Below are 25923 nucleotides of genomic sequence, written 5' to 3'. Positions count from 1 at the left end.
AAATGCAAGTGTTTAATGTAAAAATATATGTAATTAAACCTTTCACCTTAGATTCAAAACTAATGCTCTCCAATATGAAATTTTCCATCATACTCCTAATCAATTGGTGCAATATATCTTAATGGGCACAAGGATTTATATGTGGAGCCAACGGAAGAATCTGAACAAGCTTCTGAGACCATAGGTAACAAACAGTCTTCCTGTCTATTTGAATGAGATCAACTTTGAGATGTGATAGTTGATGGATAAGCATGCATGACTTTTAGTATTTACTTATGTATTGTGTGAACGTAGTGAGAGTTTTCAATAAGCAGATGCAATGGGGGGGTGGGAGGGCAGGTACAAAGGACCGGGGCCTGCATGTGTAGTGGGAGGAGCCACCAACCTGGTATGGTCACACCCCCATTGCAGGCTATGGAAGCCTGTAAATTCCTCTTGGCAGCCCTCAATAAGAGTGACATTGTGGTGTTCTCGGACTAGAAGCTATATCACAGTACCAAAGTCTGTTAACCTGATATTTACTCAAATCTTTAACAAAGATAAAGGAATGAAAAAAGAAATCTGAATTCTTTAAAATATAAGAGTAATGTAAATTTCATATGATACTTTATTTCATCACTTTACAATGTATTGGATCGTATTAGTTCCAAGAGAAACACTTCACAAGAAAAATACTTAAAAAGCTATAAGTGATATCTTATACTTGTTTTCCTACAATCATATAATGAAACATTTTTATGCATTTGCATGTTTTACTAGATAAATTATACCACAAATCTTATCTAAGAATACCAATATCAGTTCAGTGATATATATTCGTTACACTAAGCTCACTTAGATGTTCAGGAGATGAAGTAACAACAGGAAAAAAGTAACTCTATCTTAGAAGGTGTATTATATATGGCTTTAGACAATTGTAATTAAAATATGTATAAAAATAACAACCACTCTGTTTAGAAAATAATGCTGTACATGCATAGCTTTACAAAGTTGATCAAGTTAATATTAGCAATAAATTACAGTACAGTAAATACAAGTGTTTAGAGAAATGTAAAGAAACATTTTATAAGATGGATAGATTCATTCTTCTTCTAATTAGGTATAAGGACAACTAACAAAACTGTAGACATCAATGTAATGCAGCAAAGCCAAAATTAAAATACATTATAATGTAAGTAACTAGGCAGTGCACAGTTTACATGTTATGCTGCATGATGTCATGGAGGATGATTTAGAGAGAAAAAAAACATTTTTTTATTTCTGAGACTCAAAATCCATATCTCATATTTGGCTTATTTTAAGTAGTATTCCAATATATATATATATATATATTTAATGAAAACTTTGGAATGATGCAAGATTTTGCCATTGTTTGTATTTAGGGAGGAAAAATGGTTCTGTAAAGCAATATTTTTTCACTTTTGATTTCACAACACCTATATGACAAACAATTATATTTTTAAAATATAAGAATTCTATATTACCTTTTACAGTCATTTTAAAAATAAAGTGATGTTTCCAACAGAGGTGACCAAAACATAACTGTGTTTTTAATGTAATTCTGCAGTTTTTCTTTTTTTATTTTAAATATGTGTATACACAAACTTTTAGACATGTGCTGCAACACTTTATAAAAAAAATTGCAAACAAACAACTCAAAAGAAATCAATTATTTAAAACCATGACACATTTCGCAAGCATTTAAGCATGTGTTGAAAGTGCTTTAAAACTCGGAAGAAAATTAAGCTTGTGTAAATGAGACCTTATCTATTGACCTGCAAAGCGGTGAAAATATACACCAGGGGCCGCATGTAGAGTTGGACACGTCTCAGCTGATCGTCACCATTATCAGTTCGTAACTCACACTAGTGATCAAGCACCTGCAAGTTTCTTGTATAATGATAGGCGCATCTGCGTCTGAGTCTCAGTCCACATAAGTTGCATTTGCGACAACACACCCATAATGTATTTTGGCTATGCTTACACGCTCCCTCCTTCCACCTCTTCAATCTTAAGAGGTCACAAGCAGTCAAAAATGCCACTTAGTTTTCATATGGCCTCAACCGTAACTAATGGTTTGTGCGTGCATTCACAGAAGTAAAAAGTATATTACTGTACATGACCCCAGGAATTGCCCCAGTAGTGCAATTCACAAATCAATTATTTTTAACAAAATTGTAATATTTAATGAAATGATAAATTTCCTAGAATAATAATTGATATATCTTGTATGGAAGGAAGCACAGTATGTTTTTGTCCACAGCAATGCCTCATTAGTTTCAGAAATTAAAATACTCATGAGTCAAAGTGTATAGCAATATTTGGTCCAGGTACAAACCATTACTATTAAGTTACATGATATTGGCATGATAGCAATCATAATTCTTTATGACATTCGTTATCTTCCTGTTTCTGAATTTAATCCAGAGTCCTCACCATGTGCCTGGATTTGGGAAATTTGAGCCATGGGTAAAAAATTAGTGGTCATCTGAACTGCTTGGCTCAATCTCATGATTCTCTCTGCTCATTTCTATAAGAAAATCCAAAGGACAATGTGGCTTGTCGTATCCACATGAGTTTGTTAATGGTTTAATATCTTTAGGTGGTTCCTGCTTGGTATTACTCTCAAATGTCTCTGATTCAGGAGTAATGCTAGAATCATTATTGTCGTCGTTATTACTACTATTTGTATGAAAATAACTGTTACTGCAAGACTCTTCCTCTGCTCTTCCATCCTCGCCATCATCCGATTTCTGTTCAGCTTCTGTCAATGAACTTTGATACCCCGGATCAATACTCTCTCTGGAACCTGACTGAGGTGCCACATTTGTATCCAAACTTTCCTCCTCCACCTTTATTTTCTCCTCGGGTGATTCAACTGGAGATATGCAAACCTGGTCATATTTGGCCCTTTGCTCTAATGACATAATGCGTGGGGTCATGCTTCTTACTACAGCACTCTGTGAAATGTAAAAAGCAATACAATATAAGCAAAACTTGTTCAGCACTAAAAAAAAATAACACATATATCAAAAACAGAATAGCTTGCAATAAATTTCTTTTAATCTAAATGACTTTTTGGTATTCATTTTTAGATATATTTTGTTAAGGAGGTCGATATTTTAAGCATATTTCTAATAAGTCTGTCATTTTTGTTAGAATATTCCAACCCTATACTATTACATCTTAATGGTACATATAAGTCCAATGCTCTGGTTTTATCAGTAAAGCCACATATAAAATGTATGTATTCCATATAATGCAGTTGTGCTGAAAAACAGAGCAGAGGTGACGGAGGATTTCAGTGACAGGAGGGAAGGAGTGATGCAAAACACAGCATGGCAATGATTAATATCATTACCATTTTCTGCATGCTTTCTCCTCTTCCAGTCAAGCTCCTGATGGGCAGCTGGGCAGGGACGTTGTCCCAAGCCACACAAGGAGTAAAGAGAGGGAATTCACAGAGCCTTCCTTCATAGTTCCCTTGATACATACATTAACATTTCTTACAGCTCTGTACATTATTACTAATCTAAAAATATTTAGCCTCATTGCGTTATTTTGTATTAGTAACTAATGTATGCCTTCTGAAAATCCTACAAGAAAATCTCAGGGCAATACAGCAACTTCAGAGACAATCCCTCGATTTATTCAAACGTTATATAGTTTCTTAGCGGACCTCTTTTTCTCCTCCCTTCATAGATGACAGATTTCCTCAGAAGCTACAGATGTAGCCCTGTGGATACTCTGCTACTACAATTGCAATAAAGTTGGGTATGGGACACAGAAGACCACAAGTTGCCCTCTGAAAATAAAATGCTAACCTGATTAATTGTCAAAATTTCACAGTAAAGCAACACAAAATGACAGAATATATTTAAACATTTATGTTCAGAAAAGAATCATTTATGTATGCACTTCATATGCATTTGGTAAAAGCTTAATTGAAGGTAAGGGGTCATAAAAATCTACAATGCTATGCAGGACCATACCCAGGGCCCAAATTAGAGAAAGACCATCAAAGGTCAGAGATTAGTAGGTCAATAAATGTCCAGCTATTTTCATGTAGAGTGGTTGCAAGATCTTATCTGCCTGTGGGTGGATGAAATGTCGCCTATATGCCCTTATATTCATTGGCATTAACAGGCCTTAGGGGGCCACAAATGTAAATTTGACCCGTATAACATATAAGCAATTGAACATATTTTATACCACAATTTTTTTTAAAGTACAATTTTTTTGTCACTGGCCTGCCACTGTTTTACATGGTACATATTTTATTTGCATGAATATAGCAGGTATTTCCAACTTACCAGTGACTCGGGCACCTTAGCTTTGGCCTTTGTCTTGTTTTTGAATATACAAGTGGCAAGGACCGCCAACAGCAGAGTGACCAAAGGGATTGTAATGATAGTTATAATTACTGGATTAGAAATATCTTGAAGAAAAAAGATTTTAAAGTTAACATAATTACATAAATAAGTCAGTCATTAAAAATACAGATGGTTATTTACAAAAAAATAACATAATGACTAATACAGACATTTCTTGATATTCATGAATAATGTTATTGGGAGACGAACCCCCCCCCCCCCCCCCCCCCAAGCGGACCTTTCTCAAACACACATAAAACAGATATGTAAACAGACAACATAAATGTGTTACATTTACGACAAGTTACAGCTGTATATCTTCTTTTAAATGTAACTTTTTACAAGACGTTGGCCTTCTTCTCGGCAGGTATGGATATTTACGGGTATTAATGAGTGAGTATTTCCTATGTACTGACTGCAGACATTGTTTCAAGGAAAATACTTTTACCCAGTGCAGATCATTCAGGTTGGTCATTTTTGATAATAAAATGCAATTCTAACCTAAACTTAGTGTAAACATTATCTAGAATACTATCTAGCATTCTTACATCAAGATCCAAATGTACAATTAGTCATGTCTTACTTGAAACAACTTCAAATTAAATTCTGTAACACAGGTGCTGAAAGTTTATAACTGAACTTTAAAAAATGAATATGGAAAACAACACTGAATTAGAATTGAGGAAGTTCTATTTAGGTTTGTTGCTTGATCAGTTAAAGCCCTTAGCTGTGCTACCGCCTCACGTGTATTGTTGTAAAGTGTTTAAAAATAAGCAATTCTAATACTGTGTTTAAAAATGTATGATACCATCGGGTTTGGAGGAAACAGTATTGTGTATTTGTAACTTACAATTTTTTGCACCAATCTCAGTGCATATTTCCTTTGACTTCTCTATGGTCATAGGGCTCCTGTCTGATTTGCCTCTTGCAGAAATGCAGTAAATGTCTTTTAAGTTTGAAGCTAAAATGTTGGCGGTACATCCTATCTCATCACAATTGTCTGTTTCCTGCAGTGAAAAGAAACCATTATGCACAGCAAATATTTACATAAACAATCACTACACTTAGAAGTACAAACATCTAAAAGTATAATAATACTTTTATAAACTTCTGAAATTGCGTAAAAGAATCTGTAAAAAATATGCAGTTAATGGGAATATGCTTTATGCACGGCTCAATGCTCCATTGATAAAACATTTCTCACTATTCCCAGTAAAACGATTGTTAATAAACATCAAAATGACTTTCTCATCTACAAAATACCTAGTAATGCCATGAAGACAGAGTTGTAACATTTCAATCAAAGTACAATAAACGTGACTGCACAGATTTTGCTTTACAATAAAAAATACAATTTTGCATGACCCAGCCTAAAAGATATGTATTAATGATTTCATTATTTCAGCCAAGGCAGCATTACCACCTACATAATATATTTTACTAATGTAGAGCCCTCCCCAGCTCCTCCATTCCTCTCATAGCCTGGCCAAGAACAGGGGTGGGGGATGGTGGCTGGTCGCGGAGGGAGGATCAATTTCGATAGTGTGGCTTGTGATTGGTACTCCCACTTACACCCCACCCTCCTGCCACCATTTAATGGTGGTGAACAATGATTTGCCGGTTCTGTACTAGAGAACTGGCAGAGCCCTGGGAAAAATGGCTGCATGCTAATTAGTTAAAACTGTTATGAAAGTGTAGCTTTTAAGTAGTTGCAATATAAATGTACCTAATAATGTTCTAAAAACAAAAACTAGAACTTACAGAATATTCTATCAAGCCAAGTCTCATTCTGCTGATATTTATAAAAGTAATGTATAAATCAAGTTTGTTTCTTGAATTTTATCAGTGAATTTATTCTTATATTTTCCACTTCGAGAGTTATCAATAGAATTACAAATGCAATGCAATAAAAAGATGGCTTTCATGTTTGCATGTTAACATACCTCTGTATCATTTCCATAATATATTATGTATTTAAGATCATCAAAATAATCAGCCACTGTCGTTTTTCCATTAACAAATGGAACATTTGGGTGCGAGATATCAACCACAATCATTTTCTCTTCAACAGTTATATTTAAAGTAGGTGGCCCAATAATACCTTAAAAAAAGACAAAATTACAATTATCTCTAAATTCAAATTAATACAATATATAACATTCACCGAAACATAAATGACATTAGATACAATAAGGATGATAGTGAGCCTTTAAAAGTGATATTTCTACTTATGGTAATTTTGTGATAATTTTACCAACCAATTTGGTGGCATCGATGATGAACAAACCCAAAATCCTGTCCTCACTACCTTTATATCTGGTGTTTTAACCTGGGAATGGGGTTGGGTTAAATATATAAAATAAATGTTAATTTCATTATAGCATAATACTCATGCTGGGTTTTCAAGTGTGTGTATGACTAAACTTTCTGAAGTGAAAAGTCACAAATTGTAGCACTCACATAAAGCGAATAAAGAACATATGCAATCATGTTGATTAGTTCCACTGTTTATTTGCAATGCTTCAAGCCACAGGGATCTTTATGCTAAAAAGTAAAAGAGATGCTTCATAGCATGAACTTTAATTTGCATAACGGAACTCTTCACTGTCAGAAACAACCACTTAGACCTGCAGAGTTCTTTAGGTTGGTAAAACACCTACACTCTTCCATTTGTCAACAACATGGTGAAAGATGATTAGTCTGACAATATTATTATATTATTAATCTTCACCTCCACTGCTCAGTTCTCTACTGCCTTTCATGTAACTCCACTATGATATTGTGCTCGGGTGTGGTAGGATTTTAAAGCATCAATGGCCGGACCCACCGCCTGTAAAATGTAATTCAGGCGGTGGGTCCAGCTATTGCCGCTTTAACAGCAACATTTTCACACTGCCCATTACAAGTGACATGATTTCTCACTGTACATATTTCTTAAAGTCGCATTTTACCTGTGGAGGCGATTCAAGCTGCCGGAAAGAGTATCTGTTTGTTATATGGTAAGAAGATATTTTCAGCTTGTCACTCTTATGGTAAACGCTATTTTTTTGTAGTTCTAAATTGTGTCGGCATTTACAGTGCCGATTAAATGACTACCACCGATTGCGCTCTGTGGAGTTCTCATTAGACTGTTGTTGATTAAATTATCTGCTCGCGCCAAAGAATGAAATTTCTAGTCAACTGACATGCAGTTTTTCAGCTGTTTGCCTTGTGCTTCAAATTAATGCACAGATATCAGGATACTGGAGCATGTGTTTCCTACGACTGATGCCTTTTTGTGGACTATATTGTTTACTCTAAGCACCATGCAGACATTAAGCTAGACTCCACTGCTCATGAACCATTAGCAAAGTGACATGTCTTGTTCACTGAAGCTGCTTTCAAACACATCCCATCAATTAACCCTCTTTCACAGATCAATGAGATCTCCTCTTGCTGACATGCAAGTCATAATCATAGGCAACCACGGGAGTCCAGAATTGTTGTGCATGCTTTGATGTTATTTATTATTTACTGCATGAGCCACACCTATGTTGTAGCCCTCACTTTAAAAATGCTTGGTACTTGTGAAAGAAGCGTTTTACACTGCTTTAAGATACCCCGCCTCATTGCAGGGGATGACTGAGGGGTGGTTAACATGATCGAGCTGCAGAAACACATGCACAGTAACAGTGCATGAACCGGCTCCTTCCAATTTATGCACAAAGAAAAACCATGAGGCAGGTGTGATGAATTGCCCAACCTGGCAACATGCAGGTGCGCATCCACAAGTGGGAGGAAGTGTCACCATCCACGTGTAGAAGCCAGGAATATTGGGAAGCTGGGTTATGAGTTATATAAACCTGATACTCAACTGCATGCACTCTTCCTCTTTGACCCATGCACCTACACTTACCTGGATTCTTCAGGACATCTCCAGCATGCTTCTCTGGGCACACTGCAATCTTTCACTGCCAGGTATTACTTTCCTGCATATTTTCTTATGTATATATATATATATATATATATATATATACACACATATATATATATATATATACACACACATATACTTATAGACACATATACATATATCTATAATATAAAAGCCTAGCGGCGTGTGTAAGTCTGTGTGAAAAAAAAAAAAACAAGCTGCAGCGCCACCTGCTGGACGGAGTTATACACTGAACTACTAAATTCTTAGCATTATCCAATATATAAAAGTAAAAGCCTAGCGGCGTGTGTTAGTGTGCGTGGAAAAAACTATTTTCTCAGAAAGGGCTCATCCAATTGACATGAAATTTGGTATACTGACATTATTTGACAAAAAAAATAGAATAGTGAAGTCAGTTAACTTCCATCATCCCCCCTTCCCCCGTGGGAGGGGTAGTAAAGGCTAAATTTAGGAGTTGAGGGCTCAAACTCATTTTCGTGAGGAAATTTTACCTCATGAACACACATTAAAAAGGTCGCTTGCGTCGGGAAGTAACGCTCTTCCCCTGAGGAGGCCTGGGCTAGGCCCAAATGCATGACAATAACCTTTTTAAGACCTTAAGTAGCTTGATATGACTAGAATGCATGAGTATCATACATGGGTTAATTTGTATATACATATATACATATATATATGCATATATACATATATATATATATTTATATTATGCTAACACTGCAATACCCTGCAAGATAATAATATCTGCCTGTATTTTAAATATATATATTTTTTTTAACTACCCCATAATATAATACACTCTGACTAAATTTTATATATTTTGTTTCATCTCTGCAATAACTTGCAATATAAATATATATACATATATATGTATATATATATATATATATATATATATATATATATATATATATAATATATGTTTTCTACTACTTTCTACTATACTCTTGCACTATTATTATTCTATACTCTTTCTTTCTTTCCTTTTCTCTCTCTCTCATTTCCCCGTTCTTTCTCTTTCTATCTCTCATTTCCCCGCTCTTTCTCTTTCCTTTTTCCACTCTCTCGTTTCCACGCTCTTTCTCTTTCCTCTTCTCTCTCTCTCATTTCCCCGCTCTTTCTCTTTCCTTTACTCTTTCTCATTCCTTTTCTCGATCTCTTTACACATATGCGCTCTTATAAACTTTCACTCTCATCTTTCTCACTCTTACTCATTCCATTTATGCCACAGTCTTTTCCCCTTCCCAATCATAACACTGTCTTGCTTTAAAGACATGTATTCTTGCGCACACTTACTCTGCTATTTCCCTTTCTCCTCTCTTCCTCTTCATGCGCGTTCCTGCTCTCTCCCCTCTCTATACACATGCACGTTTGCACACACTCTCTCTCCCTCTTCATACGTAAGTAAACACAAAAGAGCAAGAACTGAGGATGCACTCATCTACATTATTTCTATTTTTACACACACACAATGCACATACACACATTATGCACACACACAACAAAGAGATCCTGGAAATTAAATACACAGAGCAGAGGATTAATTAAACACAGCCTTAACCTATTCTGTTGCAAAGTTAACACATTACTATACTTGAACTGGAAACTCACTTGTGAAAGTGGCTTAGTAACATGTTCTAACATCATGCCTGTTAAACTGTAGTGTATTATATGTACTGTATGTAAGCATTTTATGTACCGTGTATATGATCTCAAGGTTATCTTTGTAAAGTAAAATATTTTGTACCTTGCATTTGTCTGTATGTTTAGATAACAGAGAAAGGATGAATGTATTATTTATATTTATAATACAGTATAGTGAAGTTGATGATATTGATAGTGTTAGTTGATGTGACTAATATAGTGAAAAGGTCGCAAACTGCATCATAACCCAATAATTTAATGAGATGAGTCAATAGTGAGATCAAAAGCATTTGTATCATTATTATTGCTACCATCAAAATTATGAAGACACAATACAGACTCCTACTACAGTGCCTCATATAGTCAGGTGTTTCCAGTTTATCCCACATCTAATATTGTAAAATTTACTACTACTGCTTATTACTTTGTAGTAAGATAACGGTGTGTTGTTATTTGTATTTTTTATTATGACCAAAACATTGTTATTTTGGTGCAATCGTTTAACAGTTAGTTAATTTATTTGATTCATTTTCATATGCTGAACACTATTTGTAAAGATGGGATTTAAAACTGTATCTATTTTTGGAATATTGCCAAGATGTTTGCAAGTGTCACAGGGAAGTATACAGCTTCTATTGCCAGTCTCGGCAGCTGCGAGGTATAGTATTCTCCAGATGTGGGTCCAGAGCGTACCCCCGCCCCCCTCCTTGTTTCTGGAATAAGTTTTCCATGTTTTCCGAATGGATTGGGTGGAGACCTCTTTGAAAATGGATCAGTCTATCCGGACATTTTTTGCAACATGGGAGAGTTTCATTGACACTCTATCTGTCCCACTTAAAGCTCAAATTCGGAGTTGTTTACAAGACACTATTTGGTATGAAACCTGATGACCTACCAATAACTCTCCACTAATTTAATTCCCATATTCATCTCCAGGGGTTGCTCCCATATATTATTTCTATTATTTATGCTGGGGCTCTTTGTGTGTTTGTTGGGACACTTGGAAAGGAAGCTTTACCACCTCAGTGACCCATTATACTGGGACCACTAAGACCCAGTTCCATTACATTATAAGGCTGAAAATATGTATATAAAACACACTGTTTAATCAACTTTTATTGACCTCCCCAAACCTTGTTTCACCAATTTAGTAATTCAAAAAGACTATTTTTATTTGTAATCCTCACAAAATCTTCTAATTGTAATCCAAAGGGAGACTTTCTAACTGTAATCCAAGGGAAATCTTCTATTTATAATCAAAGTAAAAATCATCATCTTGTAATTCATGGGAAATAAAAATGAAAAGCCATGTTGCAGAAAGAAAGAAAAATACATTGGTTGGGATTGCCATTAGCTGATCAGACGGTTTCCATGCTAGTTATGAAGTGATTGGCTGGTGGGAAGGGGAGTCCCAGGGACTTTCTGCTCTGATCTATTTTGATGTGGGAAAAAAACAATTAACTATGCTTTGCAGTTCCATTCATGTCCATGGCCCATTAATTTCAATGGCCTATTCATTTAAATGTGGATTCTACTTGTAGCGTACAACCCTAATGAAATGAATGGACCACTGGAATGAATGGGCCATTGGCATGCATGGCTAAAAGAAGGTCAAAGCTGGTGTAACTCTTGTTAACCATCAGTGGGTATGGACTGGACTTTTTGAAGAGCGGTGTGTGCCACAGTGCAAACGGGTATGGACAAGCAGGTTAACATGGCTTTTATTGTCAAATGTGGTTGTATGCTTTGCATTTCCAATAAAAATGCAAGTCAAACACCTTATTTAAACTTAAGTGAGTAAGGGATCTTATTCACTATTTTACTTGAGAGAGTCGTTTTCGTTTGAAATGTTGAAAAATAAACAGTGGAACTAATCATCCGTTGGATTGTATATGTTCGCTTTATGTAAATGCTACAATTTACAATGAACCATTAATTTACATATGCAATGCATCAACGCACCAATCATTTACTTATGCTGCATTGCAACAGTCCATTTTGTATTCACCATAAATGAACCACAAGACAAGTGCTGACAATATCGTTTTACAGAAATATGTGAAGTGCCTGAATGGATGTGATACTAAAGCCTCGGATTGTTCAAAAGAAATCAATTGCAACAACATCAATACAACCCAGTTATTTTTATAAAGTTCTTCAAGTTATAGTAGTCACTTACCTTCAGTTATCAAACTAAACTCCATATTTCTGTATTTACTTGCTTTAGACCCAACATAAGCTTTTACTCGAACATTATAATAATAAGAAGGATCAGTTATCTGTTCAGAAAGGTCACAGTAAAGACGTGAAATATTCCTACAAGACTCAACAATAGTCCAGTCTCCGCTTCTGAAATACAATTGAGATAAACAATTAGATATTCTAACTTTATTAAAATACTAACCTACTTATAAGGCAGCAATATTTTATGAAGTTGTATACCACATGGAAAAAAAGACTGGTAATACAAGGATATACATTAACATAGACATACAACCACTCCAGCATATAGTTTAAACTTAATTGGGGGATATAGCTGACTGTAAAGTGACACAAGGAGCATATTACTGAGGGAGTACATGAATATGTACCCACAGTTCTGTATGGACGTTCAGTAAATAAGCCTATGCCTTGGCCCGCAGGCTGTTTTTTTGTTTGTTCAATTTATTACATTTTGTTTCTTACAAGTTTTTTTTGTGTGCCATTCACTGTCTTTTTATTTATTTTTTTTGCATTTGATACGTAATTGTACATCTGCTTGGGACCGGGTATGTAGATATAAAAGTCTATGATCATATGTAATGACTAGTATAATAAATGTATTTAATTTACACAAATGGGATGTAGTGGAGGTTGGGCCATGGTGCTCTGCAGCAATTGGATGGGGACACAAAAAAAAATGGGCAACATTTAATCCAAGTCTGATAACCACTCAGTTTGTTTTTATTATATTTCACATCCACAGAAAAAGGGATGTCAGGCCAAGTTAAAGAGTGTGAGACCTCAATAGTCTGTTACTTGAGGGCTACACATCCAAAGAACCATGTGCTAAACATTCTAGCACTCTAACCAGCACCTTTAGATGGACCTCAGTCTTATGTGACCTGAGTCCCAGTTCAGAAGATAAAATATCAGTCCTTCCAGTGGCCTAGACTACTCTTATTCCAAACTGTGGGCAAGGCTTTCACCTAGTGCTGTCATATTTTTAAATATATACTATTATTATCCTTTATTTTTATAGTCCCAACATATTTTGTTGCATTCTACAATCAGGAACAAGAAATTAAGCATACTAAGATTAAAAACACAGTAAAAATGAAACAGGAAGTGAGAAGCCACTGTTTGCCATAACTTACATTTTAAAGAAAATAAGGAATATAATGTAGAAGTGCTTGTTTTGTACAGTGGACCAACCATGTGTGATCACAACTATGGACTTCATGTTAAAATGATGCTTTATGAACCTGTGAAACAGCTTGTTTTATGCAAGCACAGGGATAAAGTGTGCAGAGTAATGGTGGGCAACAAGCAGTCGGCAAGCCGCCAGTGGCCCCTGGGAAGTCTGAGACTAGCACCCACTGAGGGAGGCATGTGAAAAAGACCTAGTTTAAAAGCACTGACCCGAGGAAACTGGGGCATCTTCTGCATGATCCTGGTTCGGGATGGTACTGAAACAGTACATTTAGGCATTTTGTGGAGCTGGATAGCTACAGTGTGACGAAGTCTGCTTCATATACTAGCAATAGTTTTATACACTAGTAACCAGATCGGAGGTCTGCTTTGTGCACTAGCCAAAAGAATGAACTCTGCACTGTAGATCTCTCACCAGAACAGAATGCTTTGCATAGTAGCCAACAGAGAGGTATTCTAGTCACTGAAATAAGCAGTATTATAGGAGGGAGTTGTTTATCAGATTTTAGGGGACTCTCAAGCTTCCTGACTGCCGGCTGTGGAGAGGCGAGTGCTGGAAAAGAAATGCTGAAGAAGCAGTTGGAGTGATAGATAATAATGAGAATACAGCAAAGTGAAGCTTACAGAAGCCACCAAAGAGCTGTAAGCATCCTGCTCCACATCCACTGCTGGGACCCGCAAACAATGATGATGATGAAAGTGTCTAATGAAGGTTTTGGTGAAAGTCAAATTCAACATAAGCACTGCTACTAAAGTAAGATTTAATCATGCAAATAATAATAAAATAAAGCTTACGTGTAATATAGGTATTCCACGCGAAAATAAGGGGTAACAGACGTCAGGTTGTAATCCCAATACAAAGTAGTATTAAAGTTATATGATTTTATTCTCAAGTTAAAAGGTGTGTCAACTGCAGAGAGAGAAAAAAGAATATCACATATTCACATCAACATGCATCATTTATAGTAAAGATCAATTTTTATATACATATTCATCATCCTCGGACATAACTTTTTTCGATCAGAGTTAGTGCCAGATATGTACTGATATACTTAATACACATTAATGTTAAATTAAAAGGTAATTTCACTTTTAGTGATAATATGCATTATCAAATACCATGTATCATCTAAATTATAAGTTCAAGTATTTTAAGGCCAGTATGATAACAATACCTTGTCTCAATGTAGTGATATATATGAAATACCTGTGTTAATAGTTGTATAAATGAGGGAGTTGTGATGTCACGGCAATGCTCATTGGGAAAGCTTTTGGATTATAAAGAATAACACACCATTTGCTGTAAATTATTAAAGATAGTAGAAGTCCCATGACCTCTATGAAAGCCCTTATCTTGCAGCTTTGTGCCTTTATATGCTCCAGGAACTTCTTGGTGACTTCTCATTTACAGTACACACAAACACACACATGAAAACAAAGGGTATGAAGGACTCTGCTCATTAGGGAGTTTACATTCTAAGTACAAGAGGGCACAAATGTAGATGTACTTTACCCCAAAAGTCTGTGGACCTGGAGAATTTTTCGCCTTTCGTGATCAGATCACATAAAAGCGCTGAATTTATTTTCCTGAGTGAGTATAAGCTTTTAATTCTGTAGCGATTTTCTAAAACAATGAGCACTTTTTTCACAAGATTACTACATACTTGCCAAGGATGGCTCTACCAAATTCCTCCCATGTGTTTCTCAGTTCCTCTGCAAACGCTGCCATCTTGCTCTACAAACACTTGCATTTTGGTTGAAATCTAGGAGTACCACATACTTGCCTACTTTAGGGCAGTGAAGTCCGGGAGATCCCGGATAGGGGCGTGACTAGAGGCTGGGATGGGGCCAGCGAACTGCGGGATGCGAGAGACTTACCTGCTCTCTCGGGAGTCCGGAAAACCGACCCGGATTTCGGGAGTCTCCCGGACATTCCAGGAGAGTTGGCAAGTATGGCGTACTAAGCGCAGGCATACAGCACCATTAAAGTGGATTTTGTACACCACCTTGGCCGTTGTGCAGGTTACAAAATGACCTCCACTTAGTCCACAAACAAAACTCAAACTTACAAGTACAATAAATCTCAGAACTTCTAAAACTTTTGTTTTCATGTTAACCACTACGCCTCTTCACAGAAAGGTGTGATTTGTGGTCTGACAACATTGAAAGGAAAGAGTTATGCGGTGCACACCATTGCTTGTCCGCCACAGTCTATAAGTAACTAATATAAACAAACATCACCAAACAGTAAAAAGGAAACTGAAACAATTGGTGGTGATTGTAATGTTTGTGGGATTTAGTGTAAAACCATACACTCTCACAGTGTAAAGTCTGATCATCTATTACAGAGCTTACCTATTGATCTCGTAAAAGGAAGTACCAAAAAGCCACATTTACAAACAGTAGAAAATTCTGACCCGCACTGCCAACTTATTTGCACAAATGCACCCATTTGAATGCAAAGAGTATTTAAAGGTGCTGGAGATTGAAACTACCCTGGTAAAAGGCTGTTGTGCCTTCTTTTGCTGGTTTGTGAATATACCTGTAAATGCACATAGTGGAAACAGTAAAACATTGTTACTTAGTTCAACTTACTTCCACTTTGGGACCAGCCCCCTCAATTTTAACATTGTTCTCCTAAAATACTGAACAGTTTAGCTTCATTTACCTCTTAAATTAATCATAAAAGTAAGAGGACATCTGGTATGTCTTTATTACAAGTATCACTATTGCGTACTTGAATGTTACTGTTGGATGGTGTAAAACACATTTATAAGTCCAATCTAAAGTTTGTTGGCCTCAGTACCTTTTATACCCTTACCTTCAATACATTCAGTCATTTACATATAGCTGAAATATATACAAATTAGAGAAACTAGTCTGCAAAATAACTCCTTCCACAATGTTAAAATCAATCAGCACATGATTTTGGCTACAGACTGGGGGGTAAATGTATCAATATGCGGGTTCTTCAACACCCGCGTGTTCAGCCTCTTCCGCGATTAAATTTCAAGCGGCACTGCATTGTAAAGGGAAGTTAACCCTTTACAATGCAGCGCCGCTTGAAATTTATTCGCGGAAGAGGCTGAACACGCGGGTGTTGAAGAATCCGCATATTGATACATTTAGCCCTGGATTTTATCCATTAAGGTCCCAAAGAGTGTGGTCAAGTTGGACATTGGTCTTGGAGCTACAGCTGATTGTCAGGATCAGCACGTGTGTAGCCAAGCTATATATAACTCATACTTACCAATTTTCTTCTACTTGCCGGGAGAGTTGGCAAGTATGATATAACTCTAGTATGCATCTAGAGAGGAATGGTAGTAGCACATTCATATCAGACTGCATTAACCTTCCCTTAACACAAAGTCTGTAATATCATTGTTAGCCACTGTATAAGAATGCCAGCAATAGTCCTAGGTTTCAAGAGTGGCATTGTTACAAAAGTACAGGATTGTGTTTCTGGGGTCTTGATGTAAAACATTAGACAGCAGATTTCCAGGCACTACAGCATTCTTCCAAGTATGTTTGTGTGCATGTTTACTTCCCGTAAAAGATGTTTTCCCATAATGCAAATAAAAAAGAAATATGGAGGATATTTAGTCTGTTGATATGGTTGCAGATTAGATAAAATGGCAATGGGTTCCTTGAGGAGGTTCACTGTGGCTCTGAATTCAATAAATAAATACACAGAAGCGCCTAGAAGTCCTGTATGCAGAGGAAAATGTTCAAATGTCTAATCAGGACAGATAAATATTTAGTGTAACAGGCCTATAGACTAAAGAAACCTATTTATTTCTCTTTATGTTTCCTGGATTCTATTTAGGTGATAGGGTGCACCTCTCAGGTAACAATATAAACAAAATATCCTGAGTAATTGAAAATATACGGATTCATTTATTTAGGGATGTATAACTATCTACATACCTAGTGCAGCTGTTATATTTCTGTTTGCAGGTCTATAGTCTAGTCTGCATGGTGGAGGTGGTGGTTATATATTGTGTTACAACTGGCGTGCCTATCTCCTGGAAGGAAATTCTCCTCACACTGCCGATATTTCCTAGATAGGGTATTGCTTTAACATTATGTTCTGCAGCATATTTTGTTTCTGCAGACACTGTCCTCTCCCCCTTCAGTTTCCAGGACATTATTGCATATTTCCACGAGTTTACACTAAGAGTACATTCAAACGACTTCTGCTTTCTATAGTTAGCTGAGGTTTTAGGTTTAGGTGATGGAGGATTTCAGCATATGAAGGAGACAAAGGCCGGCAAACACCATTAATATCATTGCCATACGTGTGTGAGAAAATAGTTTTTTACACACACACACCCACACACACACACACACACACATACTAACGCACGCCTCTACACATGTGTGTTCATGAGGTAAAATGACCTCACGTTTGAGCCCTACCAAATTTCAGCCCTTTTTGAATTTTTTTTCCCACACACACTAAGAATTTAGTAGGTCAGTGTATAACTCTGCCCAGCAGGTGGCGCTGCAACTTGTTTTTTTTTTTTTTTCACACACACACAGACGCCACTAAGCATTTATATATTAGAGATATATATATATATATATATATATATATATATATATATACATACATACACTGTATATATGATGATTTTTGCTTTCTAAAGAGCTCATTAGATCACAAGATCAAAACTTCCTTATTTACATTGTTTTCATAATAGTTTAAAATGTCAGAAGCATAACACAATAGTCCAGTCTGATCTCTTGAGGAGAAGAGGAAATCCTTAGTTCTTGTCTAGAAGGACAGATATCTATCCATATATATATATATATATATATATATATATATATACATATACATATATATATATATATATATATATTAGAAGTTTTACATGGACTTCAGTGCAGCAGGACTCATCTGATGCAGTTCTCCAGCAGTCCAGGTAGGTTGTTACCAGAGAGCTACACGGCCTTGTTCAGCTTCATATTACTGTTCTGCATCAATTATTATTGCAGACTGCTGAGCATAATGAGCATGGAAAATGACCAGAACAAGTAAGCTAATATGCTAATATATAATTTGTTAATACACTACCAAGGAGTGACAAATGTACTTGTTCACAGTGTGCGCTTCACTGATTTTTGCTTTCTAAACAGCTCACATGCCCCCACAGTGGGCCTGCGCATACAGCTATTCCAACCTCATCTGACACTACCATATATTTATTAGTATAGAACTTTATTTATATGTTTCTTAGATTCATCTTAGAAGAACATTAGATCACAAGATCAAAACTTCCTGATTTACATTGTTTTCAAAATAGTTTAAAACGTCAGAAGCTTAACACAATAGTCCAGTCTGATCTCTTGGGACGGAAGAGGAAATCCTTAGTTCTTGTCTAGAAGGACAGATGCCAAATTCTCTGAAAATCTGCCATGAGAAAGCATACTGCATACCTGAATACATTTTGTCACTGAAGGTATAACAAGTAAGAATTTGGGATAATGAGATTCAGATGAGGTCTATTAGGAACATAATAATTAAAGCCACACAGCTATAAAGATTATCACCTTTTGTTTATCGGTAGTCTCCATATACTACGTTATCTTAAATCTAAAATAAAGGGATATGGTTCCTTTTTACCAGAAATGGCATAATAGGACATGTGTATCTCAATATTACTTGCAGGTTACATGTACAGGAATTATTATCAAAATACTTCACACCTCTACATGCAGCCCTGTCCTCACATGGTCACACAAGTATTCCCATCCACTGCAAAGCTGAAAACATCTATAATAAACAGAAGATGAAGACTGAATATAATACTGTGCTTATACCTTAGGCTTTATTTCACATGCAATGGAACAAACTGTGGAGCAAGGCTAACACAATGTATCCAAATGCAAGTGGCTATGCTTATACTGAAAACAAGGGGTTCCTTTGTTAGCCCTGTTAACGCTACTAAATAAATGTATTTTAACAGCAGTAGGTATGAGATCCTAAAAAGATATCTACTCCAATATGCTAACAAAAGGACATACACATAATTTAACATTTACTTAGGTAAACCACAAAATAAATATGTTTCATTTTAAAGAATGATAAATTGATTTTCCTCTCCAAAGTCACATTTCTACTTCCAAAAGAGCAAATTAATTTTTTTTTTTTTTTGTTCATTCATATGTTAGCTTACGTATATGTATCTTCTCTTAAAATAAAAATCTTATGAAAAAATAAGGTGTTTTTCTAACATAAATCACTGGGACAGTTTATAAGAATAATGTTGGAATTTACCTTTATTTTCACTTGGTTTGTTTCTTCAGACTGCTATTAATGATGTATAATTCTGCTCAGTGTCATGGACTACTATGGCAACCACAGTTACATGGCACATGATATAGTGAGCAGAGAGGCTTTGGAACCCCCTTCTGAGCTCTGAGTAATTTTAAATCCTTTCTCTCCTTCCAACTTTGCCTTAACATGACATGCTGAGGGCTGTAAACCTGAGTCTTTGTAACAGTATGGCTGTGTCTGTGTCCTGCAGCCATATTTTGTAACCTCCAGAGGGATTTTACATTTTTTGTAAAAAGGACAGCTAAGGAAAATGACAGATTCATGCTGCAAAAGTATTTAACTTACTATTTAACCCTTTATTTAGCAAGCATTGAAATCATATACCATCTAGCACTTTATTCTTACACCATATAATGATCAATATTGGAATGTCTGAAATAAATGACTACTGTAAACACACATTTAAATGTTGCTAAGAGAGCACCTCTGCAAAGGAAAGGATATCAAATGTAAAAGTTATTACATAAAAGTAATGCGAATTTATGGTGCTTGAGAGCAACATTGCAAAATAAAGGGTTAAAGGAAAAAATGAATTCTTTAGGCCCTGCTAACAACTGCGCTTTGCCCGGAAAACCCTTAAATGGTGGGAGTCACATTGCTCCAAAAGCCAAGTCATCTGATCTATTGATACATGTATCTCCGCTTGCAAACCTGTCAGTATCTCACAGCTTATTTAAATCTGATAAATTAATTTGAACTATTAGGAAGAATAGTGTAAAACTGAATGAGGAAGTAGTCAGTTGTAAACGAGTCATGTAGCACATCCTCATTGGCTGCACATAAAAAATTAATTCCTCTTTTTCTTGTTGGCTAAAGGGGTTAAAAAAAATATAAAGACATCCTAACATTTAATGGTCAGTATAGTAAGAGACAAACACAGTACAGTAAAAAAACAACAAAAAAAAAAACCTTGCCCAACTTTTGCAAACCTGATGTACAAGAGTGGTTCCCATTAAAACCATTGGCTAATTTTATAGACTGTCCATTATGCAGATGCAATGTATGTTAAACCGGACCTTCTCCTGCGAGTGCAAAGTGACAGAGCAGTACTTGCAGAAGGATAAATGTCCTGTTTTGTGCAGGCTATGGCTCAAAAGGAGTTAGGCTTCATGGCCCAAATTTTAGACACCATAGCACTGGTGACCAGTGTTTGTTTAGTCCTGATGTATATAATGTGTGGGGATTGTAGTGTGCATAGTTGTCGACTGTGCTGAATTACATGAAAGGAATTGGAGAAGGAGCTAGGTAGAACATCCAAACTTGCTATCAACCGGTAGACACTGAAGAAGTGGGTATTCCTGGTCTAAGAGAGCAGCAAAATTACATGTGATTGATATGTGATCCCTTCACATCTACTTGTGTGACATCCACTTCAGCCAGGAACATCCACTGCTTCAACTTCCACCGGGAGATAGCCAGAGGAGTGAGAATTTTATTGCAAGTGTCTGTTGTGAACATCTTTATAATTATGAGAAGCCATGTTAAACCTACCACAAAACTGAGCTACTTGCTTTCATTTGAAATGCTTGTTATATTTAGTTCTTTATTACATTTGGCAGCTTTCATGTAAAAACAGGAAGAAAGGCTTTGAAAGAAACATCAGATATCCGAATTTGCCAACCTAAAAATATAAAACAAGAAGGGACCATGCAGCTGTCCATTAAACCGAACAACAGATATGAATTTGGAGATCATGCGACTGAAACACTGAAGGTATCCTGATGCTGCAAATGTATGCAATTACACTTCCTCTAAACTAATTGTGGTTTCAAATAAGCAGCAAAGAATATACCGTTTGCTTCTATTTTTTGATACTGTAGACATTTTTTATTTGCAATCCATTCAGGAACCTATAGTCACGTGTCAATACTGTACTATTTAAGCTTAATCTTACGACACATGAGGACATTTACTGGTAATGAGGAAGTAGGTGAGGGTAGTCTAAGGGAGAGCTCAAAAAAAATTTTGATAATGTCCAACAAAAAAATATCACAAACAATTTGTCATTCAACTCTTCACTCCCTATATGGGCCACAAGTAGTCAAAACAATGCCATGAACCTAAAGTCATCTTTAGGAATAGGACTAAGAAAAAATATGTTAGCTTTCTATGCTCAATTGGTGGCAGCAAACAACAGAATAGAAAAGAAAGGTGAAGAGATATTCTATTATGGTACCAAGAGGTTTGCTTGAGTCTCATTTAGAACTCATTATCATGTTCGTGGAACCAGCTTGAGATGACGTGTGTTTTGTGACATGTTACGTTATCCTGCTTAAAGTAGTCTTTAGAAGATGAGTAGACTGTGGCCATAAAGGGATGCACAAGGTCAGCAACAATACTCAGGTAGGCTGTGGTATTTAAACAATGCTCAATTAGTGTTGAGGCCTAATGTGAGCCGCATGGTGGCTAAGTGGTTAGCACTTCTGCCTCACAACGCTGGGGCCATGAGTTAAATTCCCAACCATGGCCTTATCTGTGTGGAGTTTGTTTCCTGTCCCCGTTTTTGTGTGTTTCCTCTGGGTGCTCCGGTTTCCTCCCAAGCTCCAAAAACATACTAGTAGGTTAATTGGCTGCTATCAAAAATTTACCGTAGTCTCTCTCTCTCTGTCTGTGTGTATGTTAGGAAATTTAGACTGTAAGCTCCAATGGGGCAGGGACTGATGTGAATGAGTTCTCTGTACAGCGCTGCAGAATCAGTGTCGCTATATAAATAAATGGCGGCGATGATGATGAATGTGTGCCAAGCAAACATTCCCCACATCATTGCACCACCAACAGCCTCCACCATTGACAAAAGGCAGGATGAATCCATGTTTATGTCAAATTCTAGCCTACCATCCGCATATTGCAACAGAAATTTGAGATTCGTCAGACCAGATGATGTTTTTCCAATCTGCAAATGTCCAGTTTTGGTGAGCCTGAGCTTGTTTTGCATTAAAATCCCAGGAGATCAGCAGTTTCTTAGATAATAAAACTGTCTGACGCCAACAATCATTCCACGGTCAAAGTCACTTAGATCACATTTGTTTTCTATTCTGGTATTTGGTCCGAACAATACCTGAACCTCTTGACCATGCTTTTATGCACTGAATGCTACATGATTGGCTGATGGAATATTTGCATTAATGAGCAGGTGTCACAAATAAATTGCAATAAAAATAAAAAATCTCCAAACTTTGCCAGCTACACAATGCACATTCCTCCGCTCCCTTGGTGGTTTCATCAGAGGTAAACTGAGCTCAGCCTATTAAAGGAGGGCCCCAAAAAAATATTAGATCTAGAGAGTACAGGACATATGCTGAGTAGCATTGGGCACCTCCTGGTACCCATGGTTACTGGGTACCAGTATAATATTGTCCAAATGTAATGCAAGCACGACACTTGTAGAACTACAAGCTCCAGCAGGCACAGGGCCGACACATGGGTTCCATCTAGATGAACTAGCTGCTTATTTTTCCCTATTTTATTCTGTTAATCTTAAATGCTTCTATGTGTAATATTTGTAATAAATACTATTGCTTTTAAACTTACTGATTTTTTATATATATACTCCAAAAATTATTTTTACAGTTGCAAAGTAAAAAGGGGGTTTTGTTTAGTACTGCTAATATATATATATATATATATATATATATATATATATATATATATATATATATATATACACATATATATATATATATATACACATATATATATATATATATATATATATATATATATATATATATCTATATATACATATATTGTTCTATTTGTACTATCTTGTATGACAGAACCACATCTTTTTTTTAACTAATAAGCCGTACTTTGCCATACAGTTTGGCAAACCGCTACTTAATACATTGTGTTTACGGTTTCAGATCAGGCCGTTTTGATTCATGTGATTAGATGTGAAGTTTGGTCTTTAGATCATTCACTGAACTGTAGGATAGATGTGATTTATTCTATATTGCAAGTCACTGTGGAAAAATGATTTAAAAAAAAAAAAGAAAGAAAAAAAAAGTAAGTCATATGCTAATGTGGTTAAAGTGTTGGACTCACTATTAAAATATCAATGTTACTGTAAGATATTCACATACAATGCAAGTTTCACCTTTAATGTTCTGTTTGATGTGGAGAAAAACATTCATGACAAGAGACTGTCATTTATGAAATTTACTATTGTTAGGGTTTATAGGAACACACTAGCGACAAGTCTATACAAATTTAAGAGAACTCAATTTACACTGTCTGATCCAACCATTTTAAAGCTGACAACGCTGAGACTCATCAAGAGCAGAGGAGACAACAGAGGTGATCAGCCAAGTGACCTCTACAGTTATACTACTTGGTAGCGATTGAAATCAACTGACATAAGGTGGTGTGTCATACCGCCATTTCTCCTACTGCTTTGATTGTAAAACAATCGAATTTCATTCACTTACATTTTCCGGACAGCCACTTCTAAATTTTCCACTTTCACCATTGTATAGAAGTATATAGTTATCAGTTCTTATCCTTACCAATACCTGATAATAACCAATAATCTGACTATATCTAGCACAACATATGAGATATTGGTTCATACTTTGATCAAAACGCTTAAGATCACAACCCAACAATAAAGAGATGTTTGAAGCTGGGTTGCAAGCTTAAATTATTTGATTGAAGTATGAACAATACCTCAAATTTCTATGGTACTAGTTATATTTAGATCTGTGTTGCTAAGGATAACTTCTGGCAACAGTTGACTTGTTTTCATATACGTAGTGTATTTATATTGCCATGCAGTTTGTCCCCAAAAAATGCAGATGCTGCCGAGCGCAGGCACATTTATTATTTTCAATTTAGCCTTTTAAGCAGTGGTGTGAATGCACATGATTTTAACTACATTTCGGAGATGTAGGAAGCATAGATGTCAGTGTAGGTACTTCCAAAAAATGAGAACTCGAGGTGGGCGAATTTAGATGCTTAATATTGCTATTGTGCTAGATATTGTATATTCAGATTTCTACTGGTAAAGGACAAAAACTGACAAATGTTCTATTTCTTTTCATATAGTGCACTGATATTGCCATGAAGCTAGTCACCTATAGTATGTTACTCACAGTTTAAATATGGTTTATGCTGTCTTATGGATCAGTATCTAGGAAGTAAAAATAGACAACACTGACAAAAAAAGAGCCAGATTTATTTATAGCAAAAAAGACATAGGTCAGACATACAGACTTGGTAAGGTTCACTATTCTGGCACTTGAGGCTCTGTCTGGATTAGTGGAAAAAAAAAACAACAAAAAGTAGAGACACAATACAAGTTCTCAGCTCCCCCCCAATACATAAATAACTGCATCAAATCTGGAACATTTCCAACCATACTGTTTAATGACTCAGCATTTAAAGTTTCCTGAACTGAATTAAACATACAATAATAATATATTGTGCAAGAGTAATTACAATCATTTTCCTGTAATGAAAACTATTAAAATGTTAAACATTTTACTAAGGTGGAGCCTGCACTTAGGAACTTCTGCTGTTTCAATAAAGGCTTACAAATCGTATGGTGAGAAAAGCACTATGACACAATGATATCTGTACTCCACATGCAAACGTGCTGACTTCTTAATGTGCTGTGCTGATAATATTATCTCAGTTTAGTAATAGTTATAACCTTACTGGTAAAACAAAAAAGTCCTGTCAAATACCATTACAATATAACATCTGAAAATTATTTAATCCATTATTATGTAGATATAAAAAAAAAACTTCATTTCACAATACATCTGGCAGTCTGCCTTTCCTGTGACTGTACACAGTGAAAGGGTCTAACCACCAGGCCTGTAAATATGAAAGTTGTAGTGAGGAATAAACAGAGGGACAAGACAGTGACATGATAGCTAACAGAAGACAACATGAAGCCCCTGATCAGTAATACACTGTTATGACAAAGCAGCCAATGACATGCTGGGCATTGTAGTCCGCTGTGTTTACCTCTCGGTGGTCGGATGGCCGGGCCGGGCTTCTCACTGTCAGAGTGTGCTGTGAGGGTAATGGAGAGCAGCAGGATTGCCACTGCCTTGTATTGTACACGGAAAGCTGCCATGACTGACAGAGAAGGCTTCTTTGTATCTCAAAAACGAGGAACGTAGAGTAAGGAAATGGAAATTCCCTTCTTGTACTGTAGTAAATGGATGTGTCGATTCTTGGCTCTCAGCCACGCATGTCCTTTACCAGGAAGACAC

The 25923-nt window shown here is 36.1% G+C and overlaps 1 protein-coding gene across 1 annotated transcript; it reads right to left on the bottom strand.

Annotated features, from left to right (window-relative positions):
* Positions 1–1528: 1528 nt before the first annotated feature.
* On the bottom strand, positions 1529–25923 carry IFNGR1 (interferon gamma receptor 1). The gene is made up of 7 exons (XM_075203144.1): positions 25673–25923; positions 14155–14269; positions 12128–12297; positions 6317–6474; positions 5224–5380; positions 4314–4438; positions 1529–2960 (listed from the first exon to the last, which is right to left on the bottom strand). The coding sequence occupies exons 1-7, from the start codon at positions 25782–25784 to the stop codon at positions 2478–2480; spliced, it is 1320 nt and encodes a 439-aa protein (XP_075059245.1). The 5' UTR covers positions 25785–25923; the 3' UTR covers positions 1529–2477.

Source organism: Mixophyes fleayi, chromosome 3 (assembly GCF_038048845.1).
Source record: "Mixophyes fleayi isolate aMixFle1 chromosome 3, aMixFle1.hap1, whole genome shotgun sequence".
Taxonomy (NCBI): domain Eukaryota; kingdom Metazoa; phylum Chordata; class Amphibia; order Anura; family Limnodynastidae; genus Mixophyes; species Mixophyes fleayi.
This window is presented reverse-complemented; position numbering and strand designations above follow the sequence as displayed.